General features: G+C 46.2%; 1 protein-coding gene across 1 annotated transcript in view; it reads right to left on the bottom strand.

Moving 5' to 3' along the window:
* Window positions 1-16,363, bottom strand: part of LOC310764541 (tripartite motif-containing protein 54-like) — a 38,670-nt gene extending 22,307 nt beyond the window's left edge. Inside the window, exons 1-2 of the mRNA XM_083618730.1 lie at window positions 15,942-16,363; window positions 4,763-4,923 (exon numbers count right to left, since the gene is read on the bottom strand). Of these exons, the coding sequence (XP_083474856.1) occupies window positions 4,763-4,923; window positions 15,942-16,109 (329 nt within the window). The 5' untranslated portion in view covers window positions 16,110-16,363. The remainder of the gene's footprint in view (window positions 1-4,762; window positions 4,924-15,941) is intronic.
* Between the last annotated feature and the right edge of the window lie 337 nt (window positions 16,364-16,700).

The raw sequence follows: 16,700 nt of genomic DNA on the forward strand, positions 1-16,700 counted from the left end.
TTCTGGCAGTTCCCTCACTGCCAGAAGTGAGCTTGCAGGGAACCAGGCAGAGGGCCTTCTCGGTGGTGGTGCCTGCCCTGTGGAACGCCCTCCCAGCAAATGTCAAGGCAATAAACAACTATTTTAATTTTAAAAGACAACTGAAGGCGGCCCTGTTTAGGGAAGTTTTTAATGTCTGATGCTGTATTGTTTTTAATATTCAGTTGGAAGCAGCCGATAGTGGCTGGGGAAACCCAGCCAGATGGGCGGGGTATAAATAATAAATTATTATTATTATTATTATTATTATTATTATTATTATTATTATTACATATTGTGGCTACAGTGAAAAACAGACCTGGACGCTAAGTGTGCTGGTGTCTGTTGGCATCGGTCACTGTGATGTTCGGGCTGAAGAAAGCTTATGAAGTTCCCGAACGATCGACCAGGAGCGAGAGAACATGCCAGTCGGGCATGTGTCTCTGCCAGGGTCCTACTCGAGTGTAGGCTAAACTCTTTCCATTTCAGTTTGGGTGGGAGTGGGGCTCAATTTCTGCCCCCTTCAACACCCTCAGTCTCCTTTCTGGCTGGCAGGAGATTCGGAACCAGCAAAAACGAAGGGATCTCTTATTCACACGGCAGGAAACTGACTGCTCTCAACTGTGGTGGCTTTAAAGGGGATTTAAAGGCCCTCTTTGTGGCTACTAGTCTCACCACAGCTATATGCTCTCTGTCCATGGTCAGAGGCAGCATGCCTCTGAATTACCAGTCGCTGGGCCAGCAGCAAAAGTGGCCCATTGCCCTCCTATCTTGCTTGTGGGTTCCCCATTTGGTTGTCTGGTTGTCCACTGTGAGCAACAAACGATGCTCCATCTGATAGGCCTTTGGTCTCATCCTGCTACAAGGCTGCCCTTGGTCACCTGGGCGTCCTTTTACTTTCCTCCTATAGCAAAATTCACCAGCTACATGAAGGGAGGGGGAAAGGGGTCTGAAATGTTGATTAAAATCTCTTTTTCTGTGGCATACAGAGACCTCTAGTGGCCAGCTGAAACATTTCACGACCCTGATTTTTTAAAAAAAAATGTTACGCAGGCGTTTAAAATGTATGCAGGATTTGAAGAACAGCAGTAGATGAGAATTGCACTTTAATCATTTATAATTAACGTATATAAAGGGTAAAATTTAAGTAGTATAGCAGCTTTATAAGGAAAGAACAACATGGAAAGGTGGGTGGGAAGTCAACGGATATGAGAGATTTATTCGGATGGTTGTTCAAAAGAATTTGAAAAAGTTAATTTTTGAAAAAGTTATTTTAAAAAATCACTGAGTGCTCTCTCTCCCTCTCTAAATTTCTTCCCATGCTTTCTGTTTTCTCCAGTCAAGTCTCTGCTACTCAGGATCATTGGATGTAGGTGACTAATCAAATAAGTGCCTAGAGGTTGAAAGAGCTGGCTGCTTCTTGAAAACACAGACATTTTGGACCTAGAAGGTTTTAACAACGTTTTTGGATGGCATGCATATTTGTGGTATGACAAGGTTAAAGCACATAAAGCATTTAAAAATCATATTGTTAGGAGATCTTTGGATTAGATACAAGGATTTATTGGAAAATAAGACCCCAAGGTGGTTGTCACCAATGGAAGCGAAAGCCCAGAAAAAGCTCAATATGGAGGCCAAATGGCCAAAATATTGGGAAATTTTGGAACAAGAAGGAGACAGACTGAAATTGCAGAGCTTTGAGAAACTAAAAAATAAAGTGCAGGACTGGCTTCATTATTTTCAGATAATGGAGGCTTATAATTTGGACAAGAAATTGGCTTCCAGGTGGAAAAATCTAAATTAGAAACAGAAGTGCTAGAACCCAAAACTAAGATCATGTCAAAAATGTATAACTTGCTGCTGAAATGGAATACACAGGATGAAACGGTTAAGTCAGCTATGATTAAATGGGCACAAGATGTTGGACATAACATTATGTTTGCTGACTGGGAACAGTTGTGGACCACCGGTATGAAATTTACGGCATGTAATGCCCTAAGAGAGAATATTATGAAAATGATATACAGGTGGTACATGACACCAGTCAAGCTCGCAAAAATGTATCATTTGCCTGATAATAAATGTTGGAAATGTAAGGAGGTTGAAGGTACATTCTTTCACCTTTGGTGGACGTGCCCAAAGATTAAGGCTTTCTGGGAGATGATTTATAATGAAATGAAAAAGGTATTTAAGTATACCTTCTTGAAGAAACCAGAGGCTTTTCTCTTGGGCATAGTCGGCCATTTGGTGCCAAAGAAGGATAGAACTTTTTTTATGTATGCCACAACAGCAGCAAGAATACTTATAGCAAAGCACTGGAAGACGCAAGATCTACCCACTCTGGAAGAATGGCAGATGAAGTTGATTGACTGTATGGGACTGGCAGAAATGACTGGCAGAATCCGCGACCAGGGAGAAGAGTCGGCAGAAGAAGATTGGAAGAAATTTAAGGACTATTTACAGAAATATTGCAAAATTAATGAACTTTGAAAGATGCTGGATTGAATTTATGTGGTCTCTAGCTGTTATGGTAAAAAGAATTGGTATAAATATTGTTCAAGTTACAAAATTTAAGAAGTTGATTGGAAAATAAGGTGTTAGTTAAATGGAATGTTAAGAGATTAGGATTTGCTGGATAAACAATTTGAACTAGAAAACAAGAAGGGGAGGTATGAGGAAGTCAAGGAAATATGTTATTGAAAATTGATATTGAAATTGATTTGTTTTTAATATTTTTTTTCTTTTTCTTTTTTGTTTGTATAAAATTGAAAATTCTAATAAATATTTATAAAAAACGAAAGAGCTGGGTGTGTTTAGTTTGGGTAAGAGAAGACTGAGGTGTGATATGAGAGCCATCTTTAAATATCTCTTTTTTATTTTATTCCCCCCCCCCTATTTATTTATTTATTTATTTATTTATTTATTTATTTATTTTTAATGTTGCAATACATAAATGAAATCTTTAAATAATGATACATATACATTATATTCGTAAATTCACATTTTCACATTTCATTATGTACCAACATTTATCCATTTCTTATTTCTTGCCCTGCGTCTTCCCTCCACCCGTGCGTGACTTCCTTGTGATTATTTTGTAACTTCATTATTGAGATTGTAATTTTGTATCTTAATAATTAAACATTCAATCTTATATATCTGCTTAACTTAACTTTGTGAAATCAGTCTATGACATATCAATAAATTCTTGTTGGAGCATCTTTGGGTCATGTATTCCTCTACACATTTCCATTCCTGTTTGAGATTTTGATCAGATTGCATTCTAATTGTTGCCGCCATTTTTGCCAATTCAATCATTTCAAAAAAAAATTATGTTGCCATCTTCAAATATCTCAAAGGCTTTTCACACACAAGATGGGGCCAACTTGTTCTCTGATGCTCAAACTGATGGGTTCAAATTACAAAACAGGCGACTCCGATGAAACATTAGCAAGAACTTTCCAAAGGTAAGAGGCATTTGACAGTGGAACAAACTGACTCGGAAGGTTGTGAACTGTCCTTCCTTGGGGGCTTTTAAACAGAGGATGGATAGCCATCCGTCATGGATGCTTTAGTTGAGATTCCCAGTGGCGTAGCGTGGGGGGTGCAGGGGGGGCCGGCCGCACCGGGCGCAACATCTGGGGGGCGCGCGCTCGCACTCACAGCTCTCTGCCCCTACCTGGCTCACTCACTCTCTCTCACTGCAGTGCTGGCTGTGCGAATCCGATCCGAGCCGCCGGGTCGCCGCCCACTGTGGAGGGGGTGGGTGCCAGGCGTGCGGTGCGGAGCGAGGGCAAGGGACTATCTGGGGGAGGGACAGTGCAGCGGCCGCACAGCGCAGCGCTGAGCGCGGGAGAGAACCACACCAGACCAGACCAGGCAGCAGCAAGAAGAAGCTGGCAGCGGCGGCAGGTTAGGGGTTAGGGGGCGCAAATTACTTGCCTTGCCCCGGGTGCTGACAACCCACGCTACACCGCTGGAGATTCCTGCATTGCAGGGGGTAGGACTAGAAGATCCCTGGGGTCCTTTCCAAACCTTACAATTATATGAATCTATGAAATATCGGGGGGGGGATGAAATATTTGCCCACAATATATAGTTAAATTTTCTGTTTTACAATTTAAAACACTCATTTTAAATCCTTAACATATCAATGACTTCCCATCTTCTCTTTCCATGGTTCATTTTACATATCCTAAATCGCTGCATATTTTATAAAAAACCATACCAAGCAGCATCCCATTATTACATCCATCAAAACTTGTTTATACTTGTTTAATTCATCTTCGTTCTGCCAACGTTTTCAGCTGTACACAATTATTTCCCATACATTCAATAAACGTTTTCCAATCTTCTTTAAACGTATGTTCTTCTTGTTCTCTTACTCTATATGTTAAGTCTGCGAGTTGAGCATATTTCGTCAACTTAAGTTGCCATTCTTCTTTGGTTGAGACTTCGCTCGTTTTCCATTTGGGGGCTAACGAAACGCGGACCGCAGTTGTAGCATACATAAATCATCGTTTTTGACACCTGGGAATTTCAATCTAAATTATCCCCAACTGAAAGGACTCTTGTTTTTTTTAGTAAAGTACTTTTAAACAACGTTTTCAATTCATTATGAATCATTTCCCAATGCTCTTTTATCCTTTTACAAGTCCACATTTGCCCACATTTTGGGGTGTGCAAGACGCTCCCACACACACGCACCCACAAACATACACAATGACTGTTGGGTATCACATACCTCTCTGGCCCCCTGGCTGATGCTTGCTTATAAATATCAATGATGTTTTCAACCAGAAGGTTCCTTTGCAGTCCGTAGATGCCATGTCTGTCAAGGACCACTTCATGGCGGCAGGACGGGCAGCGAAACCTCCCTGCAGAGCCCAAGGTCGTTCCTCGAGACTGAAACACACAGAAGAGATGTTTTGGAGGCAGGGACACGTCCCAAACCCATGTGAAGACTGGAAGAAATTTGAAGACTATCTTCAGAAATACTGTAAAATTAATGAATGTTAAAATGATGTTGGATTGAAAATAAGTGGCATTAGCAACAAAGTTAATAAGAATATGCAAAAATGAATTGATAATGGATGAAAATATAGAGTTATAATATGTTAAGATATAGAGTTAAGATAAACGAAAGAGGGTAAGGATTTGCTGCTTTGATTATTTAAATGGGAATACAAAAAGGGGAGGTGTGAGGAAGCCAAGGAAATAAGCTAATGAGTTCAAAGTTTCAAAGTTCAAAGTCTTTTGTATTTTGTATTTTTATTCTTCTTTATTCTTTTTCATGTATTTTTCTATGTTCTTTTTTTGTATCTTTTTCTTTTTATATGACCTTTTTTCATTTTGTAAACTTATGTTTTTGTAAAACTTCAATAAATATCTTTAAAAAAAAACCTGTGTGTGTGTGTGTGTGTGTGTGTGTGTGTGTGTGTGTGTGTGTATTATTGCAGGATTCCAGGCGCTTACCTAGCGTTCCTGTTTCCTTTTGGAAACAAAGCACATCAGAGAATGTAGTGTCCGGTACTATACCAGCTGCACTGGCTCCCGGAGGAGTACAGGATCAGGTTTAAGGTGCTGGTTTTAACCTTTAAAGCCCTATACGGCCTAGGACCCTTGTACCTACGGGACCGCCTCTCCTGGTATGTCCCACAGAGAAATTTACGGTCTGCAAATAAAAACATCCTGAAGATCCCAGGCCACAGAGAGGTTAGGCTGGCCTCAACTAGAGCCAGGGCTTTCTCGGCCGCGGCTCCAATCTGGTGGAACGCTCTGTCACAAGAGACTAGGGCCCTGCGGGACCTGACATCTTTCCACAGGGCCTGCAAGACAGAGCTGTTCCACCAGGCCTTTGGTCGGGGCGCAGCCTGACCCCCTCCTCTGGCAATCTGCACAGAATTTTGCTTAATAGTTGCCATCAATTTGATTTTAATTAATTTTATAATGAATGTTTTTAGAATGTTGGATTATTTTGATTGTTGTTAGCCGCCCTGAGCCCAGCTTCAGCTGGGGAGGGCGGGATATAAATAAAAATTATTATTATTATTATTATTATTATTATTATTTATGATACTTGGTTTAAGGTAAAGGAACCCCTGACCGTTAGGTCCAGTCGTTAACGACTCTGGGGTTGCGGCGCTCATCTCGCTTTATTGGCCAAGGGAACCGGCGTCCAGCTTCCGGGTCATGTGGCCAGCATGACTAAGCTGCTTCTGGCGAACCAGAGCAGCGCACAGAAACGTCATTCACCTTCCCACTGTAGTGGTACCTATTTATCTACTTGCACTTTGATGTGCTTTCAAACTGCTAGGTTGGCAGGAGCAGGGACCGAGCAACGGGAGCTCACCCCATCGTGGGGATTCGAACTGCCGACCTTCTGATCAGCAAGCCCTAGGCTCTGTGGTTTAGACCACAGCGCCACCCGTGCTGGTTTATTATTATTATTATTATTATTATTATTATTATTATTAGGTTTCTTTCCACCTATCTACAGCCTGAGCCTGTGATGGAGGGGTTCACAGCATTAACACCCCAAAAAGGGTGTTGATTTCGCCCATAGATGCAGCCTTGTACAGTTGTACCTTGGTTCTCGAACGCCTTGCAACTCGAATGTTTTGGCTCCCGAATGCTGCAACACTCACCAGCAGTGAGTGTTCTGGTTTGCAAACGTTTTTTGGAAGCCGAACGCCCGACGCGGCTTACGCTGCTTCCAATTGAGTGCAGGAAGCTCCTACAGCCAATCGAAAGCCACGCCTTGGTTTTCGAACGTTTTTGGAATTTGAACGGACTTCTGGAACGGATTCCGTTCGAGAACCAAGGTACGACTGTATTCAGACAGAAATCAGGCAGAGATATCTCTCTGGCTTCTCAACCTGCTGCTTTTCCACTCCTAGCATCTAGCTGGCATCACTCCTCTCTCCACTCTGGCCTGTGTCTGTCTAACTATCAGCCATTTGAGGGAGGGGTGCCTACCCATTTCTCATCTGACACAGATCCACTACCTTTGTTTCCTTAATGGCCCATTCACTAAGCTATCACCTCACCAGGAATTTGAATCCTTGCTTCTATTTTAACACTTGCTGGATCCAGGGGTTAGAAGGGTCCCAGCATACAGCCCACTTCCCCCACAAAAAACCTCATAATTATATATATGTTGTCAATCGCAGTTTTAAAACATTCGGGTAATCCAGGCATGATGTCCCTCTCAGGCAATGGGGAGGGTTGAGAAAGTGAAATATAAATGAGCCAGAGTTTACAAGGGACCAAATTTACATTTTTGTATTTGGACCGATCTTTAAATTCATCTCTAATCATTCTAGAACAATAATAAGCCACTGCATTGGCTCCCAGTACGTTTCCAAGCACAATTCAAAGTGCTGGTGTTGACCTTTAAAGCCCTAAACGGCCTCAGTCCAGTATACCTGAAGCAGCGTCTCCATCCCCATCGTTCTGCCCGGACACTGAGATCCAGCGCAAGGGCCTTCTGGTGGTTCCCTCCCTGCGAGAAGCAAAGCTACAGGGAACCAGGCAGAGGGCCTTCTTGGTGGTGGCGCCCGCCCTGTGGAACGCCCTCCCATCAGATGTCAAAGCGATAAACAACTACCTGACATTCAGAAGACATCTTAAGGCAGCCCTGTTCAGGGAGGTTTTTAATGTGCGACATTTCAATGTATTTTTAATGTTTGTTGGAAGCTGCCCAGAGTGGCTGGGGAAACCGAGACAGATGGGCGGAGTACAAATTATTATTATTATTATTATTATTATTATTATTATTATTATTATTATTACTATTACTATTATTTTATTGAGTTGCCTTTATTCTGACTGAGGCCATGTTGAGCTTCATAAAAGGTGACTAAATTGTCCCAGTGAGTCTTCAAAAACACAGCTATTGAAATATATCACAACTTCGGCTCAGAACAGGTGTTATAATGAAAGTCATCGTGGAAACCTCCAGAGAGGCTGCCAGGAAGCAGACAAGTTACGTGGGCTGCTCAAGAAGGACTGATGATATTTTTACAAGAAACCAAAGGCCAGAAGCCAAGAGCAAAACGCAAGACATTTAATCGTGTGAAGGCAGGTGTCAGGCATCTCTCAGGAGAACGGAAGGAGCTGGAAATTAGAACAGTCGCAATCCCCTAGTTATCCAAATCTGTCTGGACGTAGCCTGAGGAAGGAATCTAAGCCCTGCAAAGCAAGCAAATGTCTTGGGGGAAAATGTCAGGATTTGGTATCTTCCCACCCAAATGCTTCAGCCCCCCTGAAATTAAATCACAGTACACTAGTCTTGAGATTGCAAGAAGATCAAACCTCTCCATTCTGAAGGAAATCAGCCCTGAGTGCTCACTGGAAGGACAGATCCTGAAGCTGAGGCTCCAATACTTTGGCCCCCTCATGAGAAGAGAAGACTGCCTGGAAAAGACCCTGATGTTGGGAAAGATGGAGGGCGCAAGGAGAAGGGGACGACAGAGGACGAGATGGTGGGACAGTTTTCTCGAAGCTACCAGCATGAGTCTGACCAAACTGCGGGAGGCAGTGGAAGACAGGAGTGCCTGGCGTGCTCTCGTCCAGGGGGTCACGAAGAGTCGGACACGACTAAACAACTAAACTACAACAACAAAGACTAGTCTTTGCCAACCTGGGGCCATCTAGATGTGCAGGACTACATCTCCCATCTGCCCCAGCCAGCATGGGCTGATGGGAATTGTAGTCCAAGACATCAGGATGCCTTTGGCTTGGAGAAGGCCGCAGCAAGTGCAGAGCTAGATAGAGGCATGGCCTTCATGCTCAAGAGTTTGTTTTCGTTGACTGATGCTAAGATTTCCAACCTGCTTTCTCTCTCCAGCGGAGGCTAACAAAAACCCCACCTAAAATGATTAATTAGAATAATCATACCAGTGCCACAGAGCAAATAGCATGACACCGCACCTAAAGCAGCGTAAGAAGAACTCAAGGAGCCAGCTAACAAATAACAACAATGCACACAGCAACAGTGTTAAACACCTGCAGGCAGAGGAGAAATGCTAATTGCTTCGGCTAATAGCTAATTGCTCTCTGGGAAGGGATCGCAGCTCAGTTCCGCAGAGCAGGCACTTTGCATGCGGACCATCCCAGGTCCGACTTAGGACATCTCTGGTTAAAAGGATCAGATGGCGAGGAAAAGACGCCTGAGACCCTAGCCCAGTGGGTTCCCAAATTTGGGGAAGCCACTGCCCCCTTATTTCCACAAACTCGTCCCAGCGCTGGTAGCCCTACCCTATAGTTGCTGTTGTCACCATCTGCAGTGATCATGGAGCCCAAGAAAGTAAAATCTCTCACTGCCTCCATTTCTTCCCCTTCTATTTGCCAGGAGGTGATGGGACCAGTGGCCATGATCTTAGTTTTTTTGATGTTGAGCTTCAGACCATATTTTGCGCTCTCCTCTTTCACCCTCAATAAAAGGTTCTTTAATTCCTCCTCACTTTCTGCCATCAAGGTTGTGTCATCTGCATATCTGAGGTTGTTGATATTTCTTCCGGCGATCTTAATTCCGGCTTGGGAATCATCCAGCCCAGCCTTTCGCATGATGAATTCTGCATATAAGTTAAATAAGCAGGGAGACAATATACAGCCTTGTCGTACGGCCCTACCCTATAAAAAGCGTTATTCAGAATAGCAATTTGCACAACCAGCTAAGGAAGATAACAGCACAATAACATTCAAAAGCAATAATGATTAATTGCACATTCGTTCAAATTTCCCTTATAGCTATTCAGCTAAATTAATACAACCAAGTGGGTGGACTCGATACCAGCTTTTCAAAGACTGATGGTCATTTATACCTCTAGAGGCAGCCCCCTATAAGCACACCACCCAACTTAGGAACCGAATGGATGCCCCAAATGGTTACTACGAGCCAGAGTAGAGAACACTGGCCTAGATCAGGGGTGGGGGACCTTCTTCAGCCTGGGGGTTGCATTCCCTTTTAGGCAAGTTTTTTGGGGAGCGGGCACATGCCAGATGCTTTGAGCAGGGTCAAAGCCAAAGTGAGCAGAGTAAGATACATTTTACCTTTGTACAGTAGGCTAATTTTTACACAAAGAGACCCTTTCTGTTCTCCACCCAATGGATCCAAAGGCTCCATTGTCAGGGACATGGGTGGCGCTGTGGTCTAAGCCACTGAGCCTCTTGGGCTTGCTGAAGTGTTGGCAAACACTGATCTGGTCCTGAATGGGGTAACTGTGCCCCTGAAGGACCAGGTGTGCAGCCTGGGAGTCATTTTGGACTCACAGCTGTCCATGGAGGCACAGGTCAATTCTGTGTCCAGGGCAGCTGTTTACCAGCTCCATCTGGTATGCGGGATGAGACCCTACCTGCCCCCGGACTGTCTCACCAGAGTGGTGCATGCTCTGGTTATCTCCCGTTTGGATTACTGCAATGCGCTCTACGTGGGGCTACCTTTGAAGGTAACAACTAATCCAGAATGCGGCAGCTAGACTGGTGACTGGGAGCGGCCGCCGAGACCACATAACACCAATCTTGAAAGACCTACAATGGTTTCCAGTATGTTTCCGAGCACAATTCAAAGTGTTGGTGCTGACCTTTAAAGCCCTAAACAGCCTCAAAGGCCCAGTATACCTGAAGGAGCGTGTCCACCCCCATCGTTCTGCCCAGACACTGAAGTCCAGTGCCGAGGGCCTTCTGGCGGTTCCCTCACTGCAAGAAGCCAAGTTACAGGGAACCAGGCAGAGGGCCTTCTCGGTAGTGGCACCCGCCCTGTGGAACGCCCTCCCACTAGATGTCAAGGAAATAAACAACTATCTGACTTTTAGAAGACATCTGAAGGCAGCCCTGTTTAGGGAAGCTTTTAATGTTTGGTGCATTACTGTATTTTAATATTGTGTTGGAAGCCGCCCAGAGTGGCTGGGGAAACCCAGCCAGATGGGCGGGGTATAAATAATTCTATTATTATCATCATCATCATCATCATCATCATCATCATCATCTCCCCCTGAAATGCACCCTCAGAGCAGCATGTTGTAGGGGGTTGGACTAGATGACTCTTAAGGTCCCTTTCCAACCCTACAATTCTGTGCTTCATAAGCAAGTCATTTAGTTGAAGCCTTAAAGGCAAAGCATTTTTTATGCTGACAGCAGCATTGTTTAAACTCGGCTGCTATCCAAGTGCCCTGGATTGATTCCAGGCAATGTGATAACTATAGGTCAGCAATCATTCTTTTCAATATCATTACCTCTAAGCACTTCTGCACTGGGTTTTTCCTCATGCTTTCCTCTTAATGGAATAATGATGATGATGATGAATCTGCACGTGCACAGTTTGGATTAGTACCACGCTATGTTTGCACCCAGTCCCACAACAGCTGCAGGGTCAGAAGCAGGATAAGGGCCACTTCTGAGCTGGCAATCCCTGTGTAGAACAGAGAGATAGTGCGTTGGGTTCCTGGTCCATCTGTCCATTGCGTACCAGTAGGGCTGGGGCGCTGGCATCTCAGTACGAGAACACTGCTGTCCATTGCAGAGAGTTTGGAGGCACCTCCCCATTTAGGGCACAGTATCCTGTGGAAGAGGGACACGGGTGGGACTGTGGGTTAAACCACAGAGCCTAGGACTTGCCGATCAGAAGGTTGGTGGTTCAAATCCCTGTCACGGGGTGAGCTCCTGTTGCCCGGTCCCTGCTCCTGCCAACCTAGCAGTTCGAAAGCACGTCAAAGTGCAAGTAGATAAATAGGTACCGCTCCAGTGGAAAGGTAAACGGCATTTCCATGCGCTGCTATGGTTCGCCAGAAGCGGCTTAGTCATGCTGGCCACATGACCCGGAAGCTGTACGCCAGCTGCTTCGGCCAATAAAGTGAGATGAGCGCCGCAACCCCAGTCAGTCACAACTCAGGGGTCCCTTTACCTTTATCCTGTGCAAGGGACATATGAAGGGGGGTGCGGTCCGCCCCGAGTGTCACCCTGAAGGGGGTGACAAAATGGCGGGTGGCACTCGTCACAGTGGGGCCTGCAGGGCACATGAGCCACATGTCTCGGCTCCCGCAGGCTCCGCGCTGTCCGCCCACTGCCTCCCCACCCCCAGCTGTAGGGCGGCTGCGAAGAAGAAGAAGAAGAAGAAGAAGAAGAAGAAGAAGAAGAAGAAGAAGAAGAAGAAGAAGAAGAATAGTAGTAGTAGTAGTTTGGATTTGATATCCCGCTTTATCACTACCCAAAGGAGTCTCAAAACAGCTCACAATCTCCTTTCCCTTCCTCCCCCGCAACAAACACTCTGTGAGGTGAGTGGGGCTGAGAGACTTCAAAGAAGTGTGACTAGCCCAAGGTCACCCAGCAGCTGCATGTGGAGGAGCGGGGAAGCGAACCCGGTTCACCAGATTACGAGTCCACGCTCTTAGCCACTACACCACACTGGCTCTCTGAGGCCCTGCTGCACACCCCATCCCGTATGGGCACCGTGCACCAGTGCCACGTCTTGTCCCTATGGGCGCTGTGTCTCATCCCTATGGGCACCGCATGCCCCGTGGCATGTGGCACCCATAGGGATGGCATGGGACAACACGGAGCGCACAGCGCCCTTAGAGATGGGGTGCGCCACGCTGCCCATAGGGATGGCATGGAACGCCGAGCGCCCCATTCTGTCCATATGGGCACCGAGTGCCCTGCCTCTGGGCACTTCGCCCCAGGTGTCCTAGGGGCTTCCTCCGTCCCTGTCCTGTGCCTCTTCTGTTGACTCAGATGCCACAGGTGGCCCCCCTCCTCTGCTATTTGGCTTGAACAGTGTTGCTCCCCATGTGACGTGCCCAAGGGGAGTGTTGCAGGAATGAGTCATCACTGGCAACAGCAGCGGCCCTGGGATGATGATGAGGTTACTTGCCCAACTCATCCTTTGGTCATTTCTGCTCCTCCTTTGGGTAGTCTTAACTGCAAGTTCAGAAGAGCCTGCCGGATCAGGTGAATGACCCACCTGATCTAGCATCCAGTTCCCCCAAATGAACCCACACCTCCCTATTGTACATGGCTGTTGTTTCGGCTGCATAAACAGAGCTGCTCTCCCCTGAAGACTGGATCTGCGATACAGGATATCATGACAATGACATGCCTGTAGCTGCAGCCAAAATAAAGGACCCCTCCAAACGTCCTTTCAGCTGTGCATTCATGATGGTATCAGGGCAGTTACCCTGCTTTCAATACTCTCTGTATTTGCAAAAGTTGCAGGTGGGACATGCCACTTCCTTTCCAATCGGTGCAAGCCCCATTAACTTCCTGCTGCAATCCTATAACTTTATACCATACACGACTCAGGACCTCAATAACTTAAGGACCACCTCTCCCATACAAGCCGACCCAGACCTTGTGGTTTGGAGGGTGACAACACGAGGACGGGCCTTTTCCGTGGTGACTCCCCACTTGTCCAGTGCTCTCCCCAGAGAGACTTGCCTGGCACCATCATTAAATGTCTTTAGGCACCAGACAAAAACATTCCTATTTATCTAGACCTTCAGCCATTAAGCAATCCACAGCCTTTTGAAAAGGGGGACAGGACTGTTACTATGATTTTTTCTCTCTCCAGCGGTTTTATTGTCTTTTATTATTATGCTATGTAAATTATGTATTTAATGCTGTACACTGCCCTGGGTATATAAATAGAATAAATAAACAAGTGTTTCGTGGGGCAAGGGGTTGGCACATTTTCATTGTGCCCTTCCAGATGGCAATAATGCAATAACTTTGGGGCAAGCATCACAGAACAAGTAGCAAAGCAGAATGATTTGTGGACAGTCCATTATAAATCCACCACTAATGGGCTATTCTTGTGTCAGCGACATGTTGCAGAATGCACTCACAACCCTCCCCCCCCCAAAAAAAATCCCCATCTGTAGGGAGGGGCCCACAGTGGAAGACATAGGGTGAGAATGCTAAGCCTTCTCAGAGCCACTGGAATGAATGAAGTACCTTAAATACACTCATTTCAGTGGCTCAGCTCTTGAGTAAAATTTAGTTGGATGCAAGCCGCAGGTCCTTATGCTTTGCAGCACTCTATAAAGTTCCAAGGGGGAAAGATTCCTTGGGGAATCCCCTTCTGATAAAACAGCGGTTCTTATTTTTGATTTTGGGCCAGTTCAAACAATCATGTGCTCTTTGCGACTACAAGGCCTGCGGCAGTTGCACAGTGCTAGCACTGCATTACACCAGGATGAAAACACACCTTAAGCAAATGTTTCTCGATTTGTCCCATGTGGTGTTTTATATCGGCAACTGAATTTTCTAGTGTTTGGCGCTGACATTTGGTTTTAAACAAATGACTGGATTCCGACAAGGAAATCACACACACTGGGTGGAGAATGGCAGCTGAAGTCGTCGTCATCTGTCTATCTCGAGAGACAAGGTAGTGCACCTCTGGGGGTGAAGTCCAACTGCTGGAGAATGACAGCACCTGCTGTGGCTGAATAGATTGGGAACTCGTAACTGCTGCCTCCAGCATTGTTTTTGGTGCATTAGCAGCAACCAAGGATACCTCTGGGGGGGGTGGGGGGCAAGCCTGGGCAGTGTGGCTGGAGGTCTTGCGCTGCCCAGATGACAAGACCACCCTCTCGGCCTCACTGATGGGGTCCTAAGGAAAGCAGAGCAAGACGTTTGGCACCAGCTTGGCTGAAGGAGGTGTACAAGGCGCCACCCAACAGTCTTAGGGACTCCACACCAAATTTGTGCAGGGTTAACTCTTTAGCCTTTTCTTCTCCCGAATATGTCCCACGAGGCAGCGGATACTGTGGCTGAAGTACATTCAGTTTCATCAGCTGACCCCCCCCCCCCAGTTCTAGAGCTATGGATAAGTATTTCTCCCTCTCTGCTTTTTGCAAACCATTCCGTTCTATAAATAGGTACCATGTCCTTAGCCATCTTATAGCACAGGGGTGGGGAACCTCAGGGGTGGGGGCCAAATGCAGCCCTTCAGGCCTCACTACCGTCTCCACCCGCATTGTTCTGCCCGGATGCTGAGGTCCAGCTCCAAGGGCCTTCTGGCGGTTCCCTCATTGCAAGAAGCAAAGCTACAGGGAACCAGGCAGAGGGCCTTCTCGGTAGTGGCACCCGCCCTGTGGAACGCCCTCCCAGCAGATGACAAGGCAATAAACAACTACCTAACATTTAAAAGACATCTGGAGGCAGCCCTGTTCAGGGAAGTTTTTAATGTGTGACATTTTAATGTTTTTTAATCTTTGTTGGAAGCCGCCCAGAGTAGCTGGGGAAACCCAGACAGATGGGCGGGGGTACAAATAATAAAATTATTATTATTATTATTATTATTATTATTATTATTATTATTATTATTATTACTGGGACCCCGAGCTCTCCCTAGGCCACACCCCTTCTTCCACAGGCCACGCCCATTACTCCCAGGCCACACCCCTCAACACTTTGACACCCTCCTTGAGTGTTTTTGCCTGCGCTCAATGTGTCCTTGTCCTCCGATGTACCTGTTACTAGTCTTGCTGTAGGATACAGAGGGATGTGCAGGTAAAAGTAACTAACAAAGGTAAAATTGGCATTATTTGTTCTGCCCACCTTTGCCCTGTGTCTAGCCTGTGGCCCCCCCAGAAGGAAAAGCAACCCTCAGTCGGCAAAAGCTTCCCCAGCCCTCTTGTAACTCCATAATTATTTTTTTAAAATCCAAACAGCGAACCAGGCGTTTCCCCTCGCCACCATACAGGGGTCGCTTATAGCATGTGTCCGTCAGTCCACACAGATTCACCCAGTGATCTTGCAAGACACAGGCCCTTCCCCAAAGCTCATGCCACCTGCAATGACAACGGGCATTTTGCTAGCGATTCCATATCCCTGGTGCCAACTTCTCTCTTTGAACACTTATGCGCTTAGCCCTAAAATGAAAACCAAGCCAAGCTGCAAACCCAGGCATGTTCACGGCTCACCTGAAAGATGTCGTTGGCGCATTTCCTGCACAGGTTGTGCTGGCAGGGCAGGATGACCACCGGCTTGGTAAACATCTCCAAACAGATGGGGCAAATCAGCTGCCTTTCCAGGCTATCCATGGTGGGGCAATCTCTAGGGCAGGAGTTGTAGTCCATGTGGGTCGACATGACAAGGGAAGAGGCAAGTGCCGAACTGGACGGGGCTCCCCGTGTGCCCTCGCGCCAGTCCTGGAGTGCGGCGGTGAGAAAGGGCAAAGGGAACGGCTCATGACTGCCAACGCCTCCATGTAGGAGGCAGCTGTTTGCTCTGATTTCCCCGAGGTCCGCAAAAGCTCGGCTCGAATGCTCCAGGAATGTGATGGTGGAGACTCTCTTGCTCCCGCCATCAGGGAACAGTTTGCCTTTTTATTCTGCCTCAGCATCCCTGCTCAGACACAGGCGTCGTGCATTGAAGATACTGTTACGTGCCACCCCAGTCTCCAAGCAGCGAGAGATTCCAGGGGTTTCAGCACTTGGTTTCCTTAGGAATGAAGGCCAGCAGAGACGGTGGTGTCTTTAGGATATGGAAAGCGTAATACTGGTGGTCAACAAAAGAGGTTTAAAGTCTGTCTCAAGGCAAATCTTAAAAAATGTAGTATAAACACTGACAACTGGGAAACACTGGCCTGCGAGCGCTTCAGTTGGAGAACAGCCTTTACCAAAGGTGTCATGGGCTTTGGAGACACTCGAACTCAGGACGCAAGGGAGAAACGTGCTAAG

Source organism: Podarcis filfolensis (genome assembly GCF_964270895.1).
Source record: "Podarcis filfolensis genome assembly, chromosome: 6".
Taxonomy (NCBI): Eukaryota; Metazoa; Chordata; class Lepidosauria; order Squamata; family Lacertidae; genus Podarcis; species Podarcis filfolensis.